General features: G+C 49.0%; 4 protein-coding genes across 4 annotated transcripts; 1 reads left to right on the top strand and 3 right to left on the bottom strand.

Annotated features, from left to right (window-relative positions):
• Window positions 1–1,038: 1,038 nt before the first annotated feature.
• pank4 (pantothenate kinase 4 (inactive)) lies at window positions 1,039–20,345 on the bottom strand. The gene is made up of 19 exons (XM_060069127.1): window positions 20,187–20,345; window positions 19,689–19,771; window positions 19,315–19,523; window positions 18,704–18,887; window positions 16,851–16,943; window positions 16,163–16,316; window positions 14,669–14,850; window positions 14,058–14,139; window positions 13,555–13,655; window positions 11,928–12,083; window positions 11,586–11,698; window positions 10,822–10,909; window positions 10,226–10,377; window positions 9,536–9,591; window positions 9,400–9,449; window positions 8,430–8,534; window positions 7,522–7,622; window positions 5,429–5,497; window positions 1,039–2,828 (listed from the first exon to the last, which is right to left on the bottom strand). Exons 1-19 carry the CDS (start codon window positions 20,302–20,304, stop codon window positions 2,552–2,554), a joined length of 2,373 nt encoding a protein of 790 aa, XP_059925110.1. The 5' UTR covers window positions 20,305–20,345; the 3' UTR covers window positions 1,039–2,551.
• Window positions 5,477–7,515, bottom strand: LOC132470475 (uncharacterized). The gene is made up of 2 exons (XM_060069128.1): window positions 5,624–7,515; window positions 5,477–5,556 (listed from the first exon to the last, which is right to left on the bottom strand). The coding sequence occupies exons 1-2, from the start codon at window positions 6,494–6,496 to the stop codon at window positions 5,515–5,517; spliced, it is 915 nt and encodes a 304-aa protein (XP_059925111.1). The 5' UTR covers window positions 6,497–7,515; the 3' UTR covers window positions 5,477–5,514.
• A 410-nt stretch (window positions 20,346–20,755) lies between the features above and the next one.
• LOC132470859 (transcription factor HES-5-like) lies at window positions 20,756–22,142 on the bottom strand. The gene is made up of 2 exons (XM_060069768.1): window positions 22,002–22,142; window positions 20,756–21,891 (listed from the first exon to the last, which is right to left on the bottom strand). The coding sequence occupies exons 1-2, from the start codon at window positions 22,062–22,064 to the stop codon at window positions 21,466–21,468; spliced, it is 489 nt and encodes a 162-aa protein (XP_059925751.1). The 5' UTR covers window positions 22,065–22,142; the 3' UTR covers window positions 20,756–21,465.
• A 3,374-nt stretch (window positions 22,143–25,516) lies between these two features.
• LOC132470602 (transcription factor HES-5-like) lies at window positions 25,517–26,737 on the top strand. The gene is made up of 2 exons (XM_060069338.1): window positions 25,517–25,634; window positions 25,752–26,737. The coding sequence occupies exons 1-2, from the start codon at window positions 25,572–25,574 to the stop codon at window positions 26,160–26,162; spliced, it is 474 nt and encodes a 157-aa protein (XP_059925321.1). The 5' UTR covers window positions 25,517–25,571; the 3' UTR covers window positions 26,163–26,737.
• Window positions 26,738–27,075: the final 338 nt, after the last annotated feature.

Here is a 27,075-nt window from a genome sequence, read left to right as displayed (position 1 = left end):
TGATGTTTACTATCTTGTAGTAATTAGTGTGTTATGCCAACCTTTTGTCTGTGTTTGTCTACTCCAGGCCTACCCATACAGCCATATGCTTAAACACGGTCCACATCCTGTATTAAAGGACCACCAATCACATAGGACAGAGCCTACAGCTGGGGTTGACCCATAGACCCGACCATATATCAAACGCGGTCCAATTATAGCCTAGGCCTATAACTATACATAATACTACTCAAACTACTCAAAAATGTGTGTGTGTGTGTGTGTGTGTGTGTGTGTGTGTGTGTGTGTGTGTGTGTGTGTGTGTAACCACCACCCTTCATCCAGTCATTGGGGTCAACCAGTCCATGCCGGCTGCTGGTAACCTTGACTAACGCCAGAGAGTCTCCACTTCGGAGGGGGTAGGCCTACTTCTTCCAATCTCAGTGAACTGCCGAAACTAAAAAAAAAAATTAAACAACAAACCTAAATTCGCTTTTCAGTCAGTAGCATAAAACCAAACATCTTAAGAGAAAAACTTGTATGAAGAGAGGTTCACCCGCGATTTCCAGAATTGGAACGTGCACCCGCAGAGCGTGATGAAGAGAGAGAGGAGGGGGGGGGGGGGGGGAGGGAGACCGCGCCAGGCCGCCTGCTGGGCGCTTTGTACATCATCAGCACGATGGAATCCCGGGGAGCGCAGCGGGCCGTCGCTCCAATATGCCAAGGAGTCGGCCGCTACCCTGTGGCAGTTAGGAGCTCAATTGTGTGTGTGAGTGTGCATGTGTCTGTATATGTTGGTGTGTATGGTGTGTATGTGTCTCAATATGTTGGGGTGTGTGTGTGTGTGTGTGTGTGTGTATGCGTGTGTCTTTATGTCGGTGTGTGTGTATATGCGTGTGTCTCTATGTCGGTGTGTGTGTGTGTGTGTGTGTGTGTGTGTGTGTGTGTGTGTATTTACAAGCCCAGGTCGACTGCTGTGCCGTCTACGGTGAATCTGTTTGTGTTTTAAATTGACTGAGAACCGTTGGCGGAAGGAAAAAACGACTAGGGCCAATTGAGTAAAATATAGTTTGGAACATTTAATGAAGGTTGATTGTCAGAGGATAATACGGTACACAAACTTGTGTTTTGAACGTGTTTACAAATTAATGAAATACACATACGCTTGTTCATTCTATGTAGGCTACAAACAACACAAGGTGCGTCTGCGTGACAAGAGGCCCTCCAATCGGCGTTCAAACCAGTCGAGATATTACCAATCACTTAAACCAAATGCCTTCACAGTGTTTTGGCCACATAGGCCTACTGCATGGGTGGACTTTGTTTCCTTAAGTTTATTCTCCCAAACCACTCTGTCAAATATTTCCTTATAATACTTTGTCGTGGTATCTAATCCACTGGCTAAATTTGCTCAATGTAACCTTGTTTCATTCCAGAAAAATGGGCAAGCGAGGAACACTGCATCAAAACCAACACCTGATAGGCTACATGTAAACACAAAGCTGGCAACTCCGTGTTAAATTCCGAGCAGTGGCAAAGTTTCAGAGGAATCCTAAAGTTCACAGTGAAACACTGCCCTCTTGTGGTTCGCCGCTAAACACTAAATGATGGCGATAAAGTGCGTTTTCACCAAGTCCCTGAAGCAACATTAACTCACAACCTGTTCTGTGTCTTCAAAATTATTCACTCGTCCAAATTCATTCATCCTTGTATTGTAAAAAAGAAAAAGAAAACACCTCACACTAAAAGGACGTATGGGCCATGTCCAACCCCTGGGAAAACAGAACGATAGAAGCGAGCGACGCGACGGGCACGAAGGCACAGAGGCACATTAGACGCACATATTTTTTGCAGTTAATTCACCACAACAGGGTGTAATTACTTTTTATGGGTACATGTAAACAAAAACACGCGCACCCCCCCCCCCCCCCCCCGCTTACCCCATCCCTGCTGGAAGTGCTTTAATGGTGACGTGTTATGGTAACGTCTCGCCATAACACACCATTGCACAAGTGGGAGTACTGATCACTGGGGTATTTTGTGCTCATTTTTCTTCTTGTTTTGTGACACGTACACTAAATAAACATCTTATTGTTGATTACAATTTGCCGAGTATATAAACAAGTCCCTTATGATATTCTTGTTCACGGATATATTTGCTTCAGGAACCGGATTCCAATACAAGCCGTCAAAGACGGGAGGCTAGCGATAGATGGGATGATGCGGAACAGCGATCTGGGATCGATTGCAGATCCTGGTCATTGGTGTCTCATACTGTGTTTAGGCAGCAGATAGTCCTACTCTGATACCTTTAGGATTACATTATAGGGAGGAATTATGCTTTCCTAAATGAGGAAGTTGAAAATCATTATCCTGTCATTGCTACCAAAAAACATTCTCTCTGCTACCCCCCCCCCCCCCCCCCCTTGATAACTCTGCCTTCGTAATCTCACTACAATCACCATAACAATCACTCATCCATCCACCAAGTGACATCTTCATCTTCGTCGACACGACAACCACCACAGGTAACCGCTCTGGACATTCCCGTCTGAGTGGGGTGGGGCGCCCCCTAGGGGCTGAACACGGCCTTCTCCTCCTCCTCCTCCTCCTTCATGGGGGGGGCGGCGGGGGGGGGCGGGGTCGGCAGCTCGTACTTGAACACCACACTGAACAGCTTCCCGCCGAGCCGCTCTGCCAGCCAGGTGTTCTTGATGACCGCCATCTTGAGGCTCTCGCAGCTGAGCCGGGCGAAGTAGTTGGTGTGGACGGCGCGGCCCATCCCCTCGATCACCACCAGGTCCGCCTCCCGCTCCCGCACCACGATGGTCAGCTCCTTGTCCAGCCGCCTGGGGACGGACGGACGGACACACGGCTCAACGACCTGCTCCCAGCATGCATCAGCGCCGAGCTGACCCCCCCCGCCTGTCGAGGGGTCAGGTCCCTCGACAGGCAGAGGGACCTGACCCCCCCCCCAGCTGGGCCGGGGGGGGGGGGGGGGGGGGGTCAGGGCCGGGGGGGGGTCAGGTCCCTCCACAGGCAGAGGGACGCACCCTACTGACGCTGGGACACACACACTTATTACTCACTCTCTACCACAACCACTCGCTCTCTCTCTCTCCCCCTCCATCCCTCGCTCTCCCCCTCCCTCCCTCCCTCTACCACTCGCTCTCTCTCTCTCCCCCTCCATCCCTCGCTCTCCCCCTCCCTCCCTCCCTCTACCACTCGCTCTCTCTCTCTCCCCCTCCCTCCCTCTACCACTCGCTCTCTCTCTCTCTCTCTCCCCCTCCATCCCTCCCTCCCTCCCTCCCACTCTCTTTCTCTCCCTCCCTCCCTCTACCACTCGCTCTCTCTCTCTCCTCCTCCCTCCCTCTACCACTCGCTCTCTCTCTCTCCTCCTCCCTCCCTCCCTCTCTCTCTCTCCCTCGACCACTCTCACTCCCCCCCCCCCTCCCTCCCTCCCACTCTCTTTCTCCCCCTCCCTCCCTCCCTCCCTCTACCACTCGCTCTCTCTCTCTCCCCCTCCCTCCCTCCCTCCCTCCCTCTACCACTCGCTCTCTCTCTCTCTCTCTCTCCCCCTCCATCCCTCCCTCCCACTCTCTTTCTCTCTCTCTCTCCCTCCCTCCCTCTACCACTCGCTCTCTCTCTCTCTCCTCCTCCCTCCCTCCCTCCCTCTCTCTCCCTCGACCACTCTCACTCCCCCCCCCCCCCCCTCCCTCCCTCCCACTCTCTTTCTCTCTCTCCCTCCCTCCCTCTACCACTCGCTCTGTCTCTCTCCTCCTCCTCCTCCTCCTCCCTCCCTCCCTCTCTCTCTCTCTCTCTCTCTCCCTCGACCACTCTCACTCCCCCCCCCCCTCCCTCCCTCCCACTCTCTTTCTCTCTCTACTGCTCTCTTTCACCCACACCCTTTAGGGACGATGGTCATGCCGTACTTTTCTGCATCTTATCCTTTTCTATTTTAGTTTACTTATTGTATTTTAATAAGAGCCAATGCCTGCAACAGCATGTGTTTAACTCTGAGAGGGACTCATCCATCCTACAAGTGGAGCGCGCTTGGCCTTCCTTTGAAAGCAGATGGCCGGTTTGTCAAGAATGAGGCTAATTGTTACAATAGTCTGTCGAGATGTAAATCATCCACTATTTTTGAGCTGAGTGCAGAGCAACATTTCAATAAGTTGCGTGGGTAAGACTAGGAGGGTGGGTTTTTTCCTTATTGGAACGCAGCCTTAGCCATCTGTGTTCACGCCCCGCTGTGCGGGACCACTGATTGGACCCGGTGTCCTGGATATGAGGACTGGAGGCGGCCGCAGTGATCCGACCGGGGCTTTGTTCCACTATGACCCACCAGTTGCAATAGAATGAAATGAGTGTTCAGATAACAGCCCCGTTCCTCAAACCGGCACCCAGGCCCTCATTTCCTTTTCCTAATTGATTAACTAGTCTAGGCCAATTAGCCCTGGATCAATATATGCAACTATTACACTTTTAACCGTTTGTCTGAAGAACAACTTGGGAGTTCTCCCTCATTTTCAGGCTGTAAAGTAACACAGATTATACCGATGAACAACATAAAACCCCTGTCCACAGCAGACATCTTCTAATCCATCATCCCAGTCATATATTGGGACACCTAATACACGTTTTTAGCCCAGTTTGCCCAGAACAGCAAAAACAAAATCTATTTCACGGCTGACTAAGCAGATGAACAAGACAGTTTTCAAACTACCAGCCCACTTAATGTGCCCCCAAGCAGAACGAGATGTGCTCTGTGTATTGTAATACGTTTGTGGGCGCGTGGACTGAATTAAACTGATATAGTCCTCCACAAAGCTTATCTGAACATCGTCACCATCTCTCCTGGCTTCACCAAAACCTTGGTTACAAATATCATTTCTCAAAATTATTTATTTTGAGAAGTGAATGATTTTCCGAAGATCGTTTTGCTTGAACACAGCCTCACCGAAAATCGTAGCTTTAGCTCCTATGAATTTTGGGAGCAATGAATGTCAACTGTTTGTGATGAACAAGTAATCAACCTTATGTCTGATCTCTAAGCCCCAGTGGAATCATTGAGACTGCGCTCGCACTGAATGCTCCACGGCAGAATCATCAAAACTAAGTCCTCCTGACTCATTATGTTGGCAGAGGATGTTTGAATGAAGCCAGCAGATTCAGGAATACTACTTTAACAACCCAGACAGGAGAGGTCCCCTAAAATATGTCTGTTGTTCCAGCAGTCAATACTGCCAACAGCTAAACATGACTCAATGTACTATCCATAAATACTGTTTGTTATCCGTTTGTTATCTGTCATCAAATGTATGATTAGCTTTTGCTACCACCACATAACTCCTTACTGATAAATGTCTCCCCACTTATCTATACTAAGAGAACAAGGCAGCAGAAAACCACGCGCTGTTTCTTTAAGAAGGCATTGGACCAATCATACCCGAGGTCCAGGCAGGGGGAGCTGGATCCAGTCTGGACCAGAACCAGCCGGTCCTCCTTCAGCCCAGCCCTGCAACACAACCACAGTCAGAAACACCCTGGACCAGGACGCCTGGAACACCTGGAACACTGGGACCAGGAGCCTGGACACCTGGAACACTGAGAACTGGAACACTGAGACCAGGAACACTGAGACCTGGAACACTGAGACCAGGAACACTGAGACCAGGAACACTGAGACCTGGAACAACGAGACCTGGAACAACGAGACCTGGAACAACGAGACCTGGAACAACGAGACCTGGAACAACGAGACCTGGAACACTGAGACCAGGAACACTGAGACCTGGAAGACAGGGACCTGCAACACTGAGACCTGGAACACTGAGACCAGGAACACTGAGACCTGGAACACAGGGACCTGGAACACTGAGACCAGGAACACTGAGACCAGGAACACTGAGACCAGGAACACTGAGACCAGGAACACTGAGACCAGGAACAACGAGACCTGGAACAACGAGACCTGGAACAACGAGACCTGGAACAACGAGACCTGGAACACTGAGACCAGGAACACTGAGACCAGGAACACTGAGACCAGGAACACTGAGACCTGGAAGACAGGGACCTGCAACACTGAGACCTGGAACACTGAGACCTGGAACACTGAGACCAGGAACACTGAGACCTGGAACACTGAGACCTGGAACACAGGGACCTGGAACACTGAGACCAGGAACACTGAGACCAGGAACACTGAGACCTGGAACAACGAGACCTGGAACAACGAGACCTGGAACGCTGAGACCAGGAACACTGAGACCTGGAACACTGAGACCTGGAACACTGAGACCTGGAACACTGAGACCTGGAACACTGAGACCTGGAACACTGAGACCTGGAACAACAAGACCTGGAACACCGAGACCAGGAACACTGAGACCAGGAACACTGAGACCAGGAACACTGAGACCTGGAACACTGAGACCTGGAACACTGAGACCAGGAACACTGAGACCAGGAACACTGAGACCAGGAACACTGAGACCTGGAACACTGCTGCCATGGGGACCGAGTGGACCAACACGAGTGCGCTGGAGGAAAACTGTGACCTCGATTTGGTCGTGTTATGGCTTTCAATCTTTATCCTTTTTATAATTCTACTGTCTAAACTACTAAACTTCTGTCCCTTATTTTTGGCTCTAAAATATCCCAAATGGGATATACTTAATAAAGTACTGGCTTAATCTAAGTCCAGTACCAAACTAACAGAGGTTGGAGCAGGAGGCATCCTTCGCTTCACCATCGACTGATAGCAGGGCTACCCTCACCGTCTCTCTGGATACTGTGGAGACAGTCCTGTTACCAGAGTTCTGACTCAGTGAGTCCTGGTTCCACTGGTCCTGGTACCAGAGCTCTGACTCAGTGAGTCCTGGTTCCACTGGTCCTGTTACCAGAGCTCTGACTCAGTGAGTCCTGGTTCCACTGGTCCTGTTACCAGAGCTCTGACTCAGTGAGTCCTGGTTCCACTGGTCCTGGTACCAGAGCTCTGACTCAGTGAGTCCTGGTTCCACTGGTCCTGGTACCAGAGCTCTGACTCAGTGAGTCCTGGTTCCACAGGTCCTGTTACCAGAGCTCTGACTCAGTGAGTCCTGGTTCCACTGGTCCTGGTACCAGAGCTCTGACTCAGTGAGTCCTGGTTCCACTGGTCCTGGTACCAGAGCTCTGACTCAGTGAGTCCTGGTTCCACTGGTCCTGTTACCAGAGCTCTGACTCAGTGAGTCCTGGTTCCACTGGTCCTGGTACCAGAGCTCTGACTCACTGAGTCCTGGTTCCACTGGTCCTGGTACCAGAGCTCTGACTCACTGAGTCCTGGTTTCACTGGTTCCCGTTGGTCCCGTCTGATACTCACTAGAGTATGGAAACCCACCCTGAGCCCATCTGCGCGTTAAGGCGTTGGAGTTGGCGTTGCTTTTGTGTTGAAACAATAAATAGACTAACTGTGTGGGGCTCGGGTCGGGCTGGGTTACTCTCTATCGGACACGGGCCGGGCTAGGACTGAACAAGGCGTCGTAGCGCTCCAGTACTCACTGGATGATGGGGTCCATGGCCGCGATCGTCTCCGTCAGGATCTGCAGCTCCCCATTGGTCACATCGTTGAGGGCGGGGCTGGAGTTACTGGCCAGCACCACCTGAGAGGAGAGCGCACGCACACACCAGCACACGCACGGACACACACACGGACACACACACACACATGAGCAAACGCACGCACACACCAGCACACAAACACACACCAGCACACACAAGGACACACACAACAGCGCACACACACATGAGCAAACGCACGCACACACCAGCACACACAGACACGAGCAAACACACTCACATAAGTAAACACACGCACACATGAGCAAACACACGCAAGTTAGATTATAATACGTTACGTCTCAAATTTCTCTCATATAGTTAATGTCCCCAAAGAAATCATTAAGCTAAAACGATAAGTTAGCCTCTTCATCACGAGACGTAAACCGGCCTGGCCGGTGTAATATTATCTTTTTAATTGCATCAATCAGATTCATTATTGTTGCGTGCTGCTCCATCTTGGTAGAGGTCTGTCTGCACGCCTACCGTTCAGGGCTCTGCATGCGGCCAAAGCCCTCCCCCGCAAACCACTCACTGCTCAGAGTGGCCAGAGTGCGTCTCTGCTTCAGCTACAAATCCAGGATACACATACCTGATTGGCCGAGGAGTAACCCTGATTCAAAGCGCCTTGCAGTGAGTTTGTCTCATTGACACTGGCCTGCATGCATTCATGCATTCATGCATTCATGCATTCACGCATTCATGCATTCATGCATTCACGCATTCATGCACTCACTCACTCACTCATTCATTCATTCATTCATTCGTTTGCTCATTCATTCATTCATTCGTTTGCTCATTCATTCATTCGTTCATTGACCTAACGGTGAACAGTGAGCTGTGTCTCCCACCTCCGTGCCCCGAAGGAGCAGCTCTCGGACGAAGGGCATGACCCCCAGGATGATGTCCATCCCGCTGTTGTCCACGAAGAACACCGCACACTTGTGAGGAGGCCCCTAGAGGGGGGAGGGGGACACAGTGAGGAGCAGGAAACGATAGGGAGGGGCCCCTGAGAGACGGGAGGGACACTAGGGAGGGGCCCCTGAGAGACGGGAGGGACACTAGGGAGGGGCCCCTGAGAGACGGGAGGGACACTAGGGAGGGGCCCCTGAGAGATGGGAGGGACACTAGTGAGGGCCCCTGAGGGAGGGACACTAGTGAGGGGCCCCTGAGAGACGGGAGGGACACTAGTGAGGGCCCCTGAGGAAGGGACACTAGTGAGGGGCCCCTGAGAGACGGGAGGGACACTAGTGAGGGGCCCCTGAGAGACGGGAGGGACACTAGTGAGGGCCCCTGAGGGAGGGACACTAGTGAGGGGCCCCTGAGAGACAGGAGGGACACTAGTGAGGGGCCCCTGAGAGACGGGAGGGACACTAGTGAGGGGCCCCTCAGCTAGCCAGATGTATGATGGGTAGCCCCGCCTACCAGCTGGAACGGGCCAATAGGGAGTTGCCTGGCAGCTGGATCGGTCTGTCAGGTGTGTTAGACGCCCTTGACGTTTCATCCACGGCGGGGCTGAAACAGGGGCCCTTTAGCCCCAGCTGGAGGGGAGGGCCCCGGCAGCCTGTACCAAACAGGCGGTCAGACTGAGAACAGGTGGTTGGGGTGTGGTGATGTGGATGGAGGGGGATGAGTGCATTGATCCCTCAGCGTTGGGGTTAGATAGCGAGGGCTGAGGCGTGGGGGGGACGTTAAGAAGGACGTAGGTGAGGAGGGAGAGCCTGAGGCCCTCTGGTTCTGCTCTAGATCGTCTGGAGGCGTTGGAATAAGGGGCAGGCGCGTTACAAAGAAGCGTTCTCTCTCCTGAGGGGTCAGGCTGACCTTCAGTCTCTGCAGCCACTGGTTGTAGGAGTCCACCAACCACGGGCGCTCTGGAACAAACAACAGCAGCAGCGGTGATGTGGACGGGAAAAACTCATATTTTGGTTTTGCGTTTTTAGTAGCGGGGGTTTCCTACCTTCCAGCTTCTGTTTGGCCTCCTCGAAGCCGAAGTCTCGGTCCGTCTCCAGGACACTGAAACAACGCAGATACACATACTAAATACAGACACACACATACTAAATACAGACACACATATACTAGATACAGACACACACAGACACACACATACTAGATACAGACACACACAGACACACACATACTAGATACAGACACACACATACTAAATACAGACACACACAGACACACACATACTAGATACAGACACACATATACTAGATACAGACACACACATACTAAATACAGACACACACATACTAAATACAGATACACACATACAGATACACAAACTAAATACAGACACACACATACTAAATACAGACACACACAGACACACACATACTAGATACAGACACACACAGACACACACATACTAGATACAGACACACGCATACTAAATACAGACACACACATACTAAATACAGACACACACAGACACACACATACTAGATACAGACACACACATACTAAATACAGACACACACATACTAAATACAGACAGAAACAAAACTATGATATTTTGCGACCATGCTTTTCATCTTGCACATAAATATATCAAAAGTTGTTCAGCAGATACGACCGTATGGGAGTGTTGTCGACGCAATATAACCAGCTATATCCTGATCATAGATGATGGGTCCAGACTCACTCGGACACGGCCTTGGCCCCCCAGTCGAAGACGTTCCCCGCCAGGACCCCGCGGACCAGAGCGAACTGCTTCTCCTCCCAGCCGAGGGCGTCCAGTGCGGCCACGGCCTTCTGGTAGCAGCGCAGAGCGCCGTCGTTCTCCCTCTGCTTGATCTGGGGGCCGGGGGGGGGGGGGGGGGGTTAGAGGGGCTCGGTACCACCGGGCCGGGGCCAACGCAACAACCACTAGCACTAGGCCCACGGCCGTTCATACTCTAGGCAGCTCAGTGCTTCATCACAGTTTTTAAAACTTAACATGACATAAAGTGAACTGTCTAGTGTGGAGTTATTCCTGAAATATAGATTGGATTTACCCCCCCAAAAATGTAATCCTCATAAAATGTGTTTCTGCTTCACCCAACGCGTCCGTCAGGCTAAACATGGACATTTCTTAGGCCCATTAATGTCCCCCCCCATCCTGTTCCCCACCTCAAGCACCAGCTTTAGTAAAACCACAACGAAAATGCAGAAAAACGACTAAAAGAGAAAAAGGACAGAAAGAAGAGAGGGAGCACTACCAAACAGAACAGAAGAAGGTTGAAATAGAATCACTCAGACCTTAGAGTAGGGGTCAGGGAAGTTGAACTCGTTTAAACAGTGTTCTCTGGTGTCTAACAGGCTCCTGACTGTGAGGGATCCGTACGCACTGCGTGAGGAGAGAAGCTAGGTTAGCCACAGAGAAACACACAAACAACAGGCAGACAGGAGGGTGACGGCTCGGGTCACTGCAGGGCGCTGGAGGGACGCCGTGGTATCGATCTGGACGCGTTAACGGGCATCGCACACAGCGCTGTTCTATAAAACCTAATGAAGCCCTGTAAAACTATACAACGTCCAGACTGCATCGGCGTCGATCTCACCGCGACGGGTTAGTGGATGTTGCCGTTAATGAATGAGCCTGAGATCCAGCTGAGATACAGCCTGGCCGTTCCCCAGACCTCTGCAGTCCGAGTCATGTGGGCCACATTCCTTCGATTAGCGAATGGCTTTGCTCTACTGATACAGCGCTAACCTGAGCCAGGGAGGCTCCGACCAGATCATAAACGCCTCCGTTTAGAGCCCTGGGACTCGTCAGCAAAGGTCGCTTCTCAACCCTCTGAGGTCGTGTTGCAGATCCTGGGATTGAACCCGAGGGAGTTAAAGGCGTCCCGGCCCGCCCGCTAATCCAAGATACACACGGAAGCATCTACATTAGTCCTCTACAGAGAAGTGTCTAACACAGATTAATACAGCCAAGGGGTTCTCTGCGTCTCTCCGGGGGGCCGGGGGGCGATATGCAGAGCCACAGGGAGGAGGTTAGGGTTAGAGAGGGGCGACCTTACAAGGGCTGCTGCCGCAGCGTCTGCAGCTTGTGGCGGTACTTCTGCCGGAACTTCTCGGCGCGCTCCACGGCCTCCGGGAGGTCGGGCTGACTGGCCACCGCGCGCTTCACCACCTGGAGGGGGACCAGAGGGGGAGTCAGGGGGGCCGCAGGGAGAGAACCACGGGGGGGGGGGCAGCAGGGAGAGAACCACGGGGGGGGGGGGGGGGGGCGCAGGGAGAGAACCACGGGGGGGGGGGGGGGGCAGCAGGGCCCCAGTGGCTCACCACTCTGGGGGCTCCGTCACAGAGTCAGGGTGATAATGAGACCACAGACACTGACGATCATGTGATGTAGGCCGTACCCCGTCCAGGGCGTCCTCGAAGCAGAAGAGCCAGTACTCGCGGGCCAGCGGGTCCTCGGTCAGGTCCACCGTGTCGGGGACGTAGGAGGAGGGGTCCTCCAGCAGCGGCAGGTTCACCAGCTTCCTCTCCAGACGGTCCATCTCCAGCATGTCAAACTACACACACACACACACACACACACACACACACACACACACACACACACACACACACACACACACACACACACACACACACTCACAGAGAAACACACGCACACACACACACGCACACAGACACAGACTTTACACTACACTTCAAATGTAAATGACACAAGGCTATAACACACAGATCACTCAGTACATCAGTGACACTCACATTGTTGAACCAGTAGGCCTGCAGACCTGACCCCCTGATACCTAACTGGTACCGGGATGAGCCAGGCGGCTCCACTATGATATACATATGTCTACATACAGTGTATATATATATATATATATATACCGTATATATATATATATATATATATATATATATATATATATATGATATACACTATGGACGCTTAATGAGTACGAGACGGTTTGGGGGGTCATGATTAAACAACGTCTGGAGACCGGTTGGGCTCGGTATTCGTGAGTTTGAACTGATGTGTTGTCTTGAGGTAAGCTTCATCTACAGAAGAGGACAACACTCTTCTTCCTCCCAGCAAGCAATCCAATGATTTGAACACTAAAAACAAGATTTATATTTTACATCTGGGGATTGCAATCATCAGACTTCGTTAAGTTAAAGCAGTTTTTCACTATAACTAAATAATCGTGTTATCCCCTGACCAAGGGTGTGAATGATGGGACTGTTTCCCTCATGGACACAGCTCAGCTGAGAGGGGAACCTTCGGGTTGTGGTTCTTGTTTCCAGCGTCCGTACAGCAGAGCGCACCCCTACCCAGCAGTCATGGGGACGCAGAGATGAAGCTAATCATGTTCCCGATAACTCCCTGGAGTGGAGCAGCTCTATCGTTCAGACACGTGTAAAGGTTAAAGCAAACATGGCCGACTAGTCTTCATAAAACCCCCTTATACTACAAATCAAACAGTAAAACAAGGTTCAAATCCAGCTAGAATAACTTTCAGTTAGAAACTACGAGACAGAAAAATACGAAAAAGGCGGCGATTGCGACCAAATGTTAGCAGCGAAGGAAATCAATCAAAGCAAGAAGAAAATTATAAGTTCACAAGCAGGTGTTAAACTAATCTGGGGGCCTGAGATGACTGGATGTCATCACAAAGGAGCAGGCGGACATTAACTCCAAACTATAAAGACACACAAAAACACACACACACACGTATAGCGCCAGGAAGTACTTACTGGGAACTGCATGGGAATGTTAAACGGTAAAGAAGGAAAACATGTGGAAAGGAAATGAGGAAAATAAATGAGACGTCAAACACTGGTGGTTCCGAAGCCTGGAGACACAAAAGAGGAGCAGGCGATGACATTTCCACCCGCTATCCCGCAAAGACAACGACAGGAAGAGGATCTGGGCGGCTGAGGCGAGGAGGACCAATAGCAAATCACTGAGGACAACAATAAGGATGTCATTAAAGCCAGAGCTCAGAGCTGACGGGTCCATGGTGGACTCACCGTTCCGCTGCGTGCGCGCTGCATGGGGTTGATGTCCGGAGACACGCTCATAAGGCCCGAGCTCCCGGCGTAGTTCTCCCCCCAGCTGTACTGGTTGGGGTCTGCAGGCGTCAGGGAGCAGCGAGACCACGGGGAGGAGGGACAGAGCGATGAGCCACAAAGATGGACGGAGGAAAGGAGACACAGCCTTCTGGTCTGTCCCTGTTATCTCTTTTCTTAAAAGGCAGATTTTTATGCGTAAAGGCTTATTATCTTAATGTTGTCATGGCAACCAGATGAGCCCAATTGGGCCTAAAGACACCATTAATAAACATAATGATCCTATTTCAATGATGTACTGAATTGTCTGCATTATCTTTCATTTTATTGAAATGTTATTGAACCAAGTGAGGAAAGAGGCTAAGCACACTGATATGTGTGCATTGGTTAAGTCTGTGTTCACGGTGGTGTGTTCACGGTGGTGTGTTCACGGTGGTGTGTTCACGGTGGTGTGTTCTCCTCACTGTCTTCCTCTGCTCCTTTAAGGAAGGCCCCGATGGCTCCCAGATATCCCTCATGCCTCAGGAACAAGGCTTGGACTTCACCCTAGATGAACACCCATAAATACGTAACATTAGCAGCAGCACAATGCAGGTAGTCATCTGGTTGGAGATAAGGGGAGGAGCTTGTGTTTCAGGCTGCGGTCATCTGCAGTGGTCTAGATGTGCAAGGCGTGCACAAATACACTTTTTTTCTGTGTTTGTGTGCGTGCACATGTGTGGATGTATACACAGCGTGTGTGTGTGTGGAGGGCTGTGGTTTTGACGCTGTGCTCTGAGGTTGTGTATCGTGTGTGTGTCCGTCGCGGGGGGCACAGGGCTCAGGGGGGGCCACAGGGCTCAGGGGGGCCACAGGGCTCAGGGGGGGCCCCAGGGCTCAGGGGGGGGCACAGAGCTCGGGGGGCCACAGGGCTCAGGGGGGCCCCAGGGCTCAGGGGGGGCCACAGGGCTCAGGGGGGGCCACAGGGCTCAGGGGGGGGCACAGGGCTCAGGGGGGGCCACAGGGCTCTGGGGGGCCACAGGGCTCAGGGGGGGCCACAGGGCTCAGGGGGCCACAGGGCTCAGGGGGGCCTTGCCTTGGTGAAGAAGTTGATGCTGTAGGTGATGGTGTGCATGGTGACGGGGTGGCCCCGGATGAAGAAGCCCCCGAAGTAGACCCTGGTGAGGCTGTGCAGCCGGGCGTACAGGCAGGCCAGCTGGCCGATGTCGTTGCTGATCATGTGCAGCAGACTCTTGGCGATGTCCTCCTTGGAGAACTCTGCAGCGGGATAGGGGAACACATCATGTGACCTAACGTCATGTGATACAGCGTCATGGGATACACGTCATGTGATACACGTCATGTGATACACCGTCATGTGATGTTATACAGTTTCACTTGTTACAGCATCATGCGATACACCGTCATGTGATACACACCATGTGATATGCGATAGAGCGTCTTGTGATACACGTCATGTGATACAGCGTCATGTGATACAGCGTCATTTGATACAGCATCATTTGATACAGCGTCATGTGACAGAGCGTCATGTGATATGCAATAGAGCGTCATGTGATACAGCGTCATTTGATACAGCGCCATGTGATACAGCGTCATGTGATACAGCGTCATGTGATAGTGTCATGTGATACAGTGTCATGTGATACAGTGTCATGTGATACAGTGTCATGTGATACAGTGTCATGTGATACAGTGTCATGTGATACAGTGTCATGTGATACAGCTTCATGTGATACAGCTTCATGTGACAGAGCGTCATGTGATGGGATACAGTGTCATGTGATACAGCGTCAGTGAGAGCGTCATGTGACAGAGCGCCATGTGATACACCGTCATGTGATAACGCGTCAGTGACACCGCGTACTGCTGGCGAGCACTGCACCATAATCATATATTCAAACGAACGAGCACAGAGGGAATGATTATTGGTCAAAGCGATGGCCGTTTGTCATTCCTAAGATTCCCGATAAGAACACATAAGTTCTATTTATAAAATAACTCAACGGTCAGCACACGACAGAACAAAGGTATTGAATTACAAAGCATTGCATGCAAAAGGGGAACTTTGATAGTATCTACTGCCCATTTGAATTTAACCTTCAGTGCAAAGCATCAATTCCAGTGCAGTGGACTCCTGACAGTCTATCGGGCTCTGGCGTTCCTCAGACGTTTCCTGAGCAGTTTCTAGTCTATTCTGTGTCAATGAGTCAACCCAGACCCATGCCGACACAATAGCATACTGTATCCTGCGTGTCGGGGAAACAATGAGCTGTGTCAACACTGGCCAGCCTGAGTTAGCAGAGAAGGCTGATAGCCACAGATCTATGGACGTGTCGCCAGCCACACTACCTGCTTGTGCCTTCATACAAGGGACCTCCTCCCTGCAGGCTACGGAATGAGCGTCTGGTTTGATTGGGTGACCCCTGCTCCCTCCTTAATGACGCCCGCGGTCCAACTCTTACAGGTCCCACATCAACTGGAAGACGCTGAGGCTAATCGACCTCTAAAGCAGACTAGTGTTGGGCCCCGGGCCGTTCGCTCTGAGCCAGACTCCGGCGGTCCTCACCTTTGTCCGTGGTGGCCGACTTCCCGAAGCTGCTGGCGATGAGGTCTCCGGTGAGCCCCAGGGACCCGTAGGAGCCGCCGTAGATGTCCTTCACCAGCATGTCCAGGTTGGTGTGCTGGCCCTTGGAGGCCAGCTGCAGCAGCTCATCGAACCTCTGGAGGAGACACGCTCACCTGAACACAGGGCCCGCCTCAAGGGGCCCCGCCTCAAGGGGCCCCGCGGGCCCGCCTCAAGGGGCCCCGCGGGGCCGCCTCACGGGGCCCCGCGGGGCCGCCTCAAGGGGCCCCGCGGGCCCGCCTCAAGGGGCCCCGCGGGCCCGCCTCAAGGGGCCCCGTGGGCCCGCCTCAAGGGGCCCCGCGGGCCCGCCTCAAGGGGCCCCGTGGGCCCGCCTCAAGGGGCCCCGCGGGCCCGCCTCACGGGGCCCGCGGGGCCGCCTCAAGGGGCCCGCGGGCCCCACGCTACACGATAACCCCGACCCCTCAACGGCAATTATTATCTTATTTTAAATGTAAAACATGATAGACAAACAACGTCTTTTTCTAAAATGTGACCACCGTCCGGCGCACACAGAGAACAGCAGAGAGGCGCTCGGCCCTCCGGCTGAGGGAGGACGAGGAGGAGGAGGAGGAGGGGGAGGGGGAGGGGGAGGGGGAGGAGGAGGGGGAGGACGAGGGGGAGGAAGGTGCACCTTTGTCTTGGTGAGCAGAGCTCCAAGGCCCCAGAAGGTTCCCCCGCCGATGGAACTCCCTCCAATACGCTCAAACCTGTCCTCGGACTCCACCTGGTCGGGAAGTCAACCGAGTTATCAGAGGCGCTGCATGATATCACTATAACGATTATGTTGATGTCACTGTATGATATCACTATAACGATTATGTTGATGTCACTGTATGATATCACTATAACGATTATGTTGATGTCACTGTATGATATCACTATAACGATTATGTTGATGTCACTGTATGATATCACTATAACGATTATGTTGATGTCACTGTATGATATCACTATAACGATTATGTTGATGTCACTGTATGATATCACTATAACGATTATGTTGATGCACACAGAGCCAGGGGTCAAACGACTGGGTTAGTTTGCAAAAGGCAGAGGCGCATCATTCTTTAAACAGTTCCCCTCTTCCTCCATTGTCACACTCTTCTTCCATCCCCAGAGACCACCGTGGTTGAGACCATCAAGTAGGGCGATTTGCCCTAAAAATAAAATCTCGGATTTCCTCAAACCAAACCCAATTATCGATGACGATTTTAATTAAAAAATATATATACACAAGTGAAAAATCTATATATTTTTTAAGTTTGGATTTTATTTGAAGATAAACAATGATTAACAAAAGCAAAATAAATAACACATCCCGTACTCTGCTGCTTGCCTCAGTTTAAGATGTTGGAATAAATGTGTTGCACTGCTGCTTTTGGTTGCCACAGACTTCAGCAAAACTCTACCCACTCACTTTTTCCAGCGAAATCCTCCTTATTGGCACCAAATCCACCCTCTCTAAAATTAATAACTTCTCCACCTCCATTGACAATTCATCAGTTTCCCCCTCTCCCCAGGTCAAGAGTCCGGGTGTCATCCTGGATAGGCCCCTATCATTTCAGTCCCATATCAATAATGTCACTCGGTCAGCTTACTTCCATCTACGTAACATCTCTCGCCTGCGCCCATCTCTCTCCCCTAACAGTGCTGAGATTCTGGTTCACACCCCGGTCGCATCGCGTCTGGACTACTGCAACTCTCTCCTCTTTGGTTTACCTGCTAAGTCCATACATAAATTACAACTGGTACAAAACTCTGCAGCCCGTATCATTACTGAAACCACCCCAATCAGTCACATAACACCTGTCCTGCAGCAACTCCATCTGCTCCCCATTAAATATCGCATCATTTACAAGATCCTGCTTCTCACTTTCAAGGCCATCACCAATCTTGCCCCTCAGTATCTCACCGAGCTCCTCCATGTCAAGACACCCACCCGTTCTCTCGGATCGTCTTCCTCCATCCAGCTCACCCTCCCACCTGCTCGCCTGGTTCCCATGGGGTCAAGAGCATTCAGTCGCTCACCCCCCACCTCTGGAACTCTCTGCCTCGTGACATCCAACACTCCAGCTCCATCACCTTCAAACCTCACCTGAAACGTGTCTATTCACCCAAGCCGACTCCCTTTAAGTCAGTTGCATTCTTGGGACTAGAATGAACACACTGTTTTCTTTCTCTTGTACACTGTTTTATTATTGTGTTGTTGTTTTTGTTGTTGTTGTTTGCTACTATGGATATTTGATTTTGTAAGGTGACCTTGAGTGTCAAGAAAGGCGCCCATAAATAAAATGCATTATCGTTACCACCAACTACAGGACCTTGGAGAAGGGGAAGTGGTGGCGCTGCCCTAAATACCCGATATATATATATATATATATATATATATATATAAGCACTCTGTGGCGAGGATCAGGACTTCTCCTTCCATCCCCAGAGACGATCCACCGTTACGAAGGCCCAGAGGGAGAAGGGGGGGCTCACCTTGATGATGGACACCCCGGAGCCGATGTTGACCAACAGGTAGGGGAAGATGTCCGGGTGGGTGTTCTGGAAGCGGAACTCAGAGTCGGCGTGCTTGGTGAAGATGAAGGCCTCGTGGGGGATGTTCCTCAGCACGAAGTTACAGCCCCGGATCAGGCAGGTCATCTCATCCTCCTTATCCACCCTGAGGACAGCAGCAGGCTTACAGAGGGGCGGGGCATACAGAGGGGCGGGGCTTACAGAGGGGGCTAGCAGAGGGGCGGGGCTTACAGAGGGGGCTAGCAGAGGGGCGGGGCTAACAGAGGGGGCTTACAGAGGGGCGGGGCTTACAGATGGGTCTAGCAGAGGGGCGGGGCTTAGAGAGGGCTGGCAGAGGGGCGGGGCTTACAGAGGGGGCTAGCAGAGGGGCGGGGCTAACAGAGGGGCGGGGCTAACAGAGGGGGCTTACAGAGGGGGCTAGCAGAGGGGCGGGGCTTCCAGAGGGGGCAAGTACAGGGGCGGGGCTTACAGAGGGGGCTAGCAAAATGGCTTACGGATTTTCTGGGTTTTAAAGTCGAAAAGTCGAAAAAATGTAAAAAGTATACTATTGAGTAAAATAAGAGTTGACTCACTTTAGTCCAAGTTTCTTTTCGATGAGGTCTTTAAACTTGTGTGCCCCGCCTCCCGTGGCTTTTATCAGCTTCGTGTCAGTGTTGACCAGGTGGTCCTTGATAAAGTCGAGGCAGGTCTCAATGTAGGCGTTTTCAAACTTGATGAAGTGCAGACGGGCTGTGATCTCCTCCTGCACCGAGATCTCGTACAGTTTTTCGCTCGACGCCTCCTTTTAATTGAACATGAAAGACGCGCATTGAGGAACAACATCTCACGCATCTTTTTTCCCTTTTTCTTTTAAAGAAAATAAGGAGTTTATATTTGATGCTGCCATACACCGTATAGCACGGTCTTGCTCAGCAGAATCACATTAACAGTCAGTTATTAACCCAACCTTTGCAGTATTGTCGAAAGATCGCACTTTGGCCACTTTGTGCTGGACGGTGGAGTAATATGCGAGCTTGGTTAGAGAGCCACCTGTTAAAACATTAAACTTTGTTGACACACGCTGAATAACACATGACAAAGTGCTGCAGTGCAGGACCAACAACTGGATGTTCTATACTTTAACCAACAATGGCTAGCAGGTTATGAGATGACGAATAGGATCTGCTAATGCTACTGTAGCTACACCATGTCACACTTGACCCCCTAGGTCCAATGGTACATCGATTCGATACATGAGACTATACACAGACCCCGCGTATCCATGACACAAGTCACCGACCAGACTTTGACAGCTGAAGCATGCATGGACTAGTTCTGCTGGTCCATTCCCACTTCACAACACGTCACCTTATCCACAACAGAACGTATTCAGTGAGACACTGAGAAGAAGCTGGAGGTTTAGGTCCAAGCTCTAGAGCAGTGCGACCCCCGGGACGGCCCGTACCTATGTCAATGGCGAACCGCTTCGCGTTCTCCAAATTGCGGAATATCTCATCAGGCGGCAGCGTTATGCTTTTGTCCAAGCTGTGGCTGCTCTTCTCCACCCGATCCAGCTCCGCCATGGTGCACACTGCAGAGCCCAGACGCTGGATGCGCAGTTTGCATGCGCACCGTCGTCCAATCACGAATAAAGACCCGTGACCAACCAGGCGCAGCTGGAGGCGTGCCGTCCAATCACAATTTACGGATCGGTCCAACTAGTGGGCGTTGCCTCGAAAACAACTTGTAAACAAAGCATGAGGTCCGCTTTATTGACCACATACTAAATAATAAATTAGGTAAAGATTATTATTTTTTGTTAATATAATTTGTGTTGAATTCTTTGTAATTATACCCAAACAAATTGTTTTGTTTTGAGGTTTTTTTTTCCAACTAAGAAAATGTAGGACACGGGAAGAGACGGTTCAGGGTCTACGTAGTGGAATACACGAGAAAAGATCGCAGGAGAATAATATATAAATTAGGGAATGAAGAAAGCACGAAGTAGGCCTAATAAAACGGCAAACACAGGAATCGGTTCATGTTATTTTATTCACATCATTAACTGATGTATAACGGCTGCAAAGGTGATGATGCATCACAACAACACAAGAATCACGCCAACAAACATTGTAGGCTTAACTCATAAAGAGTTAAAGGAAATGATCTTCGCAGAAGACAAATCATTGTAAATTCAGGAATATAATGTAGACCTATACAGCGCAGCGCTTAGTTAAATCAAGCGTGCGTGTACAGCATGCCCTTTGAAACATTGAACATTAAAACATGTTGATTTAAAATATGTAGCAACCCAATAAGGGCTGAATGGATCCCCACGGAGGACTCGAAGTAGGCCTACTTCAATACATGCGAATATCGCAATTGTCTTTCAAATATTAAAAGCTGAACATAACATTAAGTCTGCTGTTATGGCCTACATAGGGGCCATTGCTGCGTTCATAGAACACGTTTAGTCAGTTAACTAACCTCAATATCTAACCAATCCAAACAAAGACGCCAGGGGTCGCCGGAGGTAGCGATTCAACCAAATTCCGACACATCGCTTACTTATCATAAGATAACAATTCGTTCTTGAACTTATTCCCTTGAAATAGCGCAAAAAAAAAGCATTTTAAATGTTTGAATTTCAAACAATGCAACTACATCTTAGTTGATGACTCAACAACCACTTGAGACCAACATGGTCAACATTGTAATTGCTAGTATCTCCAGTCCGTAGGTTTCTACCAGGGCCTCCACATGCCGCGGTTCACTGAACTCTTCTCTTCGGAGATGCTGGGCTTGAGCGGAGAGCTCAGCTGAAGTGCACCAGCCCCACTTGGTCTTGTTTCAGAGGATGAATCAAGGCTCTGGAAGTGATCCAACATTCTTCTGTTGGAAAGTGTCTTCACCTCATCTTTCGACAGGTAATGGGCCATCTCCTGGACACACCTGGAGTGACCCCGATTGGCCGCTGATGAAGTTGAGTTTTCATGGCGAGAAAGCTGCTGTTGTCTCACAAATTCAACGGTTATCTCCAGAATGTCTGCTTTCTCCATTTTGGAGTCAGGTTCTTGTTTGAGGAACTCTGGACCCAGCAGAGACTTGAGCTGCTCAATGCTGCTGTTGATTCGCTCTCTGCGTAGCTTTTCCACCAGTGGTTTTCTGATCTGGAGGAAGAGAAAGGCATATTTAATAAACAAATCTCGATAGAGTATCAACATGAGTACATACTATGATTAACCTCCAACTGTTTTGTTAAGTTCAGTCTTGAATTTACCTTGTGTGTTAAAGTTTGGTGATTCTGAGGAGAAGTCATTGCTGAGGTGATTGTAGGAGCCATGTGTGGTTCTCTGCTGTAGAGGCCTCTGTAGAGAGGATCTGGTCTCTCCTGGCTTCAGCCCTCCTTTATATAGTCCCTAATCTCCATATGAATGTGTGGGTCTAGGTCTGGTTGGAGGTTCTCACAGTCTGAACCAATCAGAGAGCTAGGGAGGACAATGAGGAACGCAGGCTGCCACATGCTGCAGGCTCTTATTGCTGGGGGACAATAGATAGATCTCAGGGGACCAGGTGGAGGACTGGGGGGTGATGGAGAGAGGCTCTGTGTGGATCCGGGAAAGTGGTGACCCTGTAGAGAGATCAGATCTGGATCCTAATGCTCGGATCAATAATATTGATTTGGCACTTGTGCTTCATCCAATCAAATTCGTAATGATTGTCAATGTCAACATGTAGTCAAATACATAGCTTGTAAAGAAACATGTATTTTACATTCATAAAATATAGAATAAAATACTAATTGCAAACTTTCATTGAACATGATTGATATTATCCATTAAATAATAGTTGTCGTTGATAATGTATGGATTCAAACTTATTTTAGGAAAGTTTTCTTAATAACCGAGGCCAAATATACATATTGGATCTTTGTCATTTATTATTTTCATTGAACAAAACAAAAACGTATATATTTTATTAATCACTGAAATTCTCAAATTCATTCAATGATTGTGAATTGCTGTTAGACGTTTGCCTCAATCTTATTGGAAGGACGAGTCCGGGCGTGTCTTCAGTTTGTAAGGTGAGTCCATTCCTCTGGTTGCTAATGACCCTGGAGTCCAGATGTTCCTCTGTCCTGGGGTGGGTACAAAGTTACCAAGAGTTTCCCACACTTGGGTTTGGGTTTGTGTGTATGTGTGTGTGTGTTTGTGTGTGTGTGTGTGTGTGTGTGTGTGTGTGTGTGTGTGTGTGTGTGTGTGTGTGTGTGTGTGTGTGTGTGTGTGTGTGTGTGTGTGTGTGTGTGTGTGTGTGTGTGTGTGTGTGTGTGTGTGCTGTAGTTAATGTGTAACAACATTGGAAGGCAGCTTTACGTTGCCTGTGTTGTCTCAGATGACAGACAGACTTTGACCTCACTTAGTAGCGCCCGGAGAGAGAGTTAATAAAATATGCTCACAATCTAACTTTATCTGCATGGCATATTTTATGCATAGGGAATGTTTATATGTTTCACACTAACATATGAAGTTAAATAAATATGAATGGATAAAATGTACACACAGTAAGCCTAATCAAGATTACATTTGAAATTTTAAAGAAATCACTCCAGTATATTGTTGAACATCTATGGTGTCAAGCTCATACAAGTTATGAATAAAGTATGTTTAATATTGAGGAGAACTTCCAAACTATTAATCATTATTATTTTCAGATTAAAGTATACCCTGCCTCTGGTAGACTGCATACAACATGCTCTTTGTATAATTTATATTTCATTCTTGTTCTAAATTGTATACTCAACAAACAGAAATAACAAACCGGAATCTAATCCGTATAAATAGGTCAATTTATGTTAATTGTAATTCATTATAGCAAAAATATTTGTATATTTTACACATATCTGCACGTTCATGTAATGGAATGCTACACCAAACAGGGAAGATGAACGTGACCCACTTTGTCCTTCCTGGCATGTGTTCAGGCACGCCTCTGTACTGAAGCCGCCAAAGGCTTCCTTCCGTCTGAACATCTGGCAAGTCAAGACAGCACTTGACGTGAGACCCAAAGCAGTTACCCCCAAATAAAGTAATATATTGTATTAGGCAGGAGCACTGAACGTCTGGTCCTAAGTGTGCCCGAGCCCTTTGATGGGGCTGCTGTCAGGTGCTGGTGGGGGCTGATGATGCTAATCACACTGAACTGTGACTCTGCTCTCCAGAGCTTTCCCACACTCTGCCCAGTGACCCAGCCCCCGGTCAACAACAGGCGTGTGCCTTGTTTAATGCTAATTCACTCCCACACAAGCAGTTCCCAGCCATCCCCTGAGGGGGAAGTTTGTTGTTGAGGCACTTCCCAATTACGGGAGCAGTCAATACAAACATTCTGACACAAGATGCACCCTCAACGTTAGGCCAGGATTTCATCTCATTTTTATTGGTCAGGATCAAATTCAAATTAAATTTAAAAAATCCAGATGCATTTTCTTCATTGAAAACATTGTGCATCAGAACATTTGTGCTGAACCGTTTGTTGATACATTTTAAAATGCAGAGTTAAATATACACATTTACAAATAAACAATGCTACTTGTGAAAAACCAAACACAAGAAAAACAACAACCTTTCTTTTAAGCGTACCATAAAACTGAATGGCTCTGCTTCCCCCTCACCTCCCCGTCTAGGGGGCCGGAGCTATTGTCCCCCGGGGGCCTGTGAGTGAGCCTTCCCTGGTTTCCCACACTCTGTTCAATCACTGCATTCATTAGGGACAAAAGAAGTGTGTCTAGTTGCACATCACATCACGTTAGGAGCCATTCAGGGAGTCGTGGTGTCTCACTGTCTGGATAAAGATTCCCGACATCAATGGAGAGGTTGCTGTGAAATGGTGCACAGAGACGCAGTATGGAATGCAGACCCACATAAGGGATTATCTGAATGGTCTCTCTCTCTCCTCTGCATTCTGTGTTGTTTATGGAACTGGGAGGGTTAGCCCCCCCAAAGGAGAGGGGGAGTCCCCAAATAAGAAAACACCAAAAATTGCGATCCAACCAGCTAGACAACCTGATAAAACTGATAAAAAAATAATAATAATCATAATTCTTTCATATCCCCAAAATGATACACAGGTCTGAAGTAAAAATGTCAAAATGTATTTTTCTTCATTACTTTACATTTAAAAAAAAAATGTATTGATTTTGTGTAAATTGTAGACATCGAGGACAGGGTTGGAATTTCCAACACTATTTACGTATGCAATTTCCTACATGAAGACTAATTGTGAAATAATTATTCAATATTTGATCAAAGAAGTACTTGAAACCAAAAATGTATTGCAAACAAGTTTGGAGCACTGCAAATGAAACCAGTGAGTCCAACAGCTACTGGAGTCATCTATGAGTTCAAATTAGAATTTAAATATCAAATAAAAACTATTACTCTGCAAGACTTAGTGAAACATTAAGTGTGTCTGAGACTCTTCCACGAGGGTGATTCAACTACCAGGGTGTGTTCAGTCAGACTCATTGATCCCAACAACAGGCTACAGCTCTGATCTCTCTACAGGGTCACCACTTTCCCAGATCCACACAGAGCCTCTCTCCATCACCCCCCAGTCCTCCACCTGGTCCCCTGAGATCTATCTATTGTCCCCCAGCAATAAGAGCCTGCAGCATGTGGCAGCCTGCGTTCCTCATTGTCCTCCCTAGCTCTCTGATTGGTTCAGACTGTGAGAACCTCCAACCAGACCTAGACCCACACATTCATATGGAGATTAGGGACTATATAAAGGAGGGCTGAAGCCAGGAGAGACCAGATCCTCTCTACAGAGACCTCTACAGCACAGAGATCCACACATGGCTCCTACAATCACTTCAGCAATGACTTCTCCTGAGAGTCACCTGACTCTAACTCATAAGGTAAATTCAAGACTAAATTTAGACAGACTCTTAAAAAACGTTATACATTGCTTGTATTTGTGCTGACTTTTATTTGTTGAGATCAAGTGTATTCATGATTTCCTTCTCTTCCTCCAGATCAGGAAGCCGCTGGTGGAAAAGCTACGCAGAGAGCGAATCAACAGCAGCATTGAGCAGCTCAAGTCTCTGCTGGGTCCAGAGTTCCTCAAACAAGAACCTGACTCCAAGATGGAGAAAGCAGACATTCTGGAGATGACGGTGGTCTTTGTGAGACAACAGCAGCTCTATCGCAGAGGACACTCAGTTTCATCCCCTGCCAACCAGGGTCACTCCAGGTGTGTCCAGGAGATGGTCCACTTCCTGTCTAAGGATGAGGGGAAGACACAGTCCAACAGAAGAGTATTGGACCATTTCCAGAACCATCAGGCCTCCTCTGAACCGGTCATGAAGGTCCCAGTGAGCCCAGTCAAGCCCCGCCTGGGCCAGCAGAAGCCCAGGGTCAGCCCCAGCCCGTGGAGGCCGTGGTAGAGACCCGGATGTGCTCTCTGAAAGGGACCGTTGTTGTACAACCACTTGGTTCAAGACTGCTACGCTTGTTGTTTTGTTTTTCCTCATTTTTTGCCGTCAAAAAATTGCTGTCTATTACCTTTTGTGAAGGTGCCACTCAGCTGGGATTCTGTTACTGTCATATTTACAGACAGGTTTCTTTCTGTTCTTATGAATCAAAATCTGATTCTTGTATTGTATTGTATTGTTTGGTAAAAAACCCAAATCAATGTATTTTCCTCCCTATGGGAATATTGTTATAATATGAAAGCTACTGATTCTACCAGCATATGGGTTTGTTGTTTTCTCGTTTAAAGTTGACAATGTCAAATGTTTTACAAACTGTCTGCATTTTAGTCAGACAAAGAGTTTTGTGTTTTTCTCTGTTAGGAGAAGATCACATCAAAACCAATGTGCTGTTTTATCACTCTATGAGTCAACGCACCTTTCACTTCTATGAAGAGATTGTTACTGTTATTGTTGAATAACATGCCTTAAAATGAACGTTTTCCTTCAAAACAATTTGATGCGAATAAACACAATCATAAAAAACAACAGCACTTGGGTCCTTGTTTTTTTCTGAGAAAAAGGTAAAGAGAAATGCAGCAATGTCTCAAGATTCCTTAACTTCTTAGTCAATATTAAGATAATGAACGCATCTCATGCTATGTCGAGGGTGAATCACTTTTTTGTGAATCATCATAGAATATAAGACTTTGCTAAACTTTTTGTAAAATGGTATTATATTTATACAGGAACCTGCTGGGGATCAGCTTTATACTGAGCCAGGCCCGTTTTAAATGTGTTACCTTTCATACTTTCCTTTTGAAAGAGCCACAGGCGAAGGTTGAGGTTCATGTATAGGCGGCACACTGGCCACAATTATACACTATCA

The sequence above is a fragment of the Gadus macrocephalus genome, chromosome 13, assembly GCF_031168955.1.
Source record: "Gadus macrocephalus chromosome 13, ASM3116895v1".
Lineage (NCBI taxonomy): Eukaryota > Metazoa > Chordata > Actinopteri > Gadiformes > Gadidae > Gadus > Gadus macrocephalus.
Note: the sequence above shows the minus strand (reverse complement) of the source record. Positions and strands in the feature narration are given on the sequence as shown.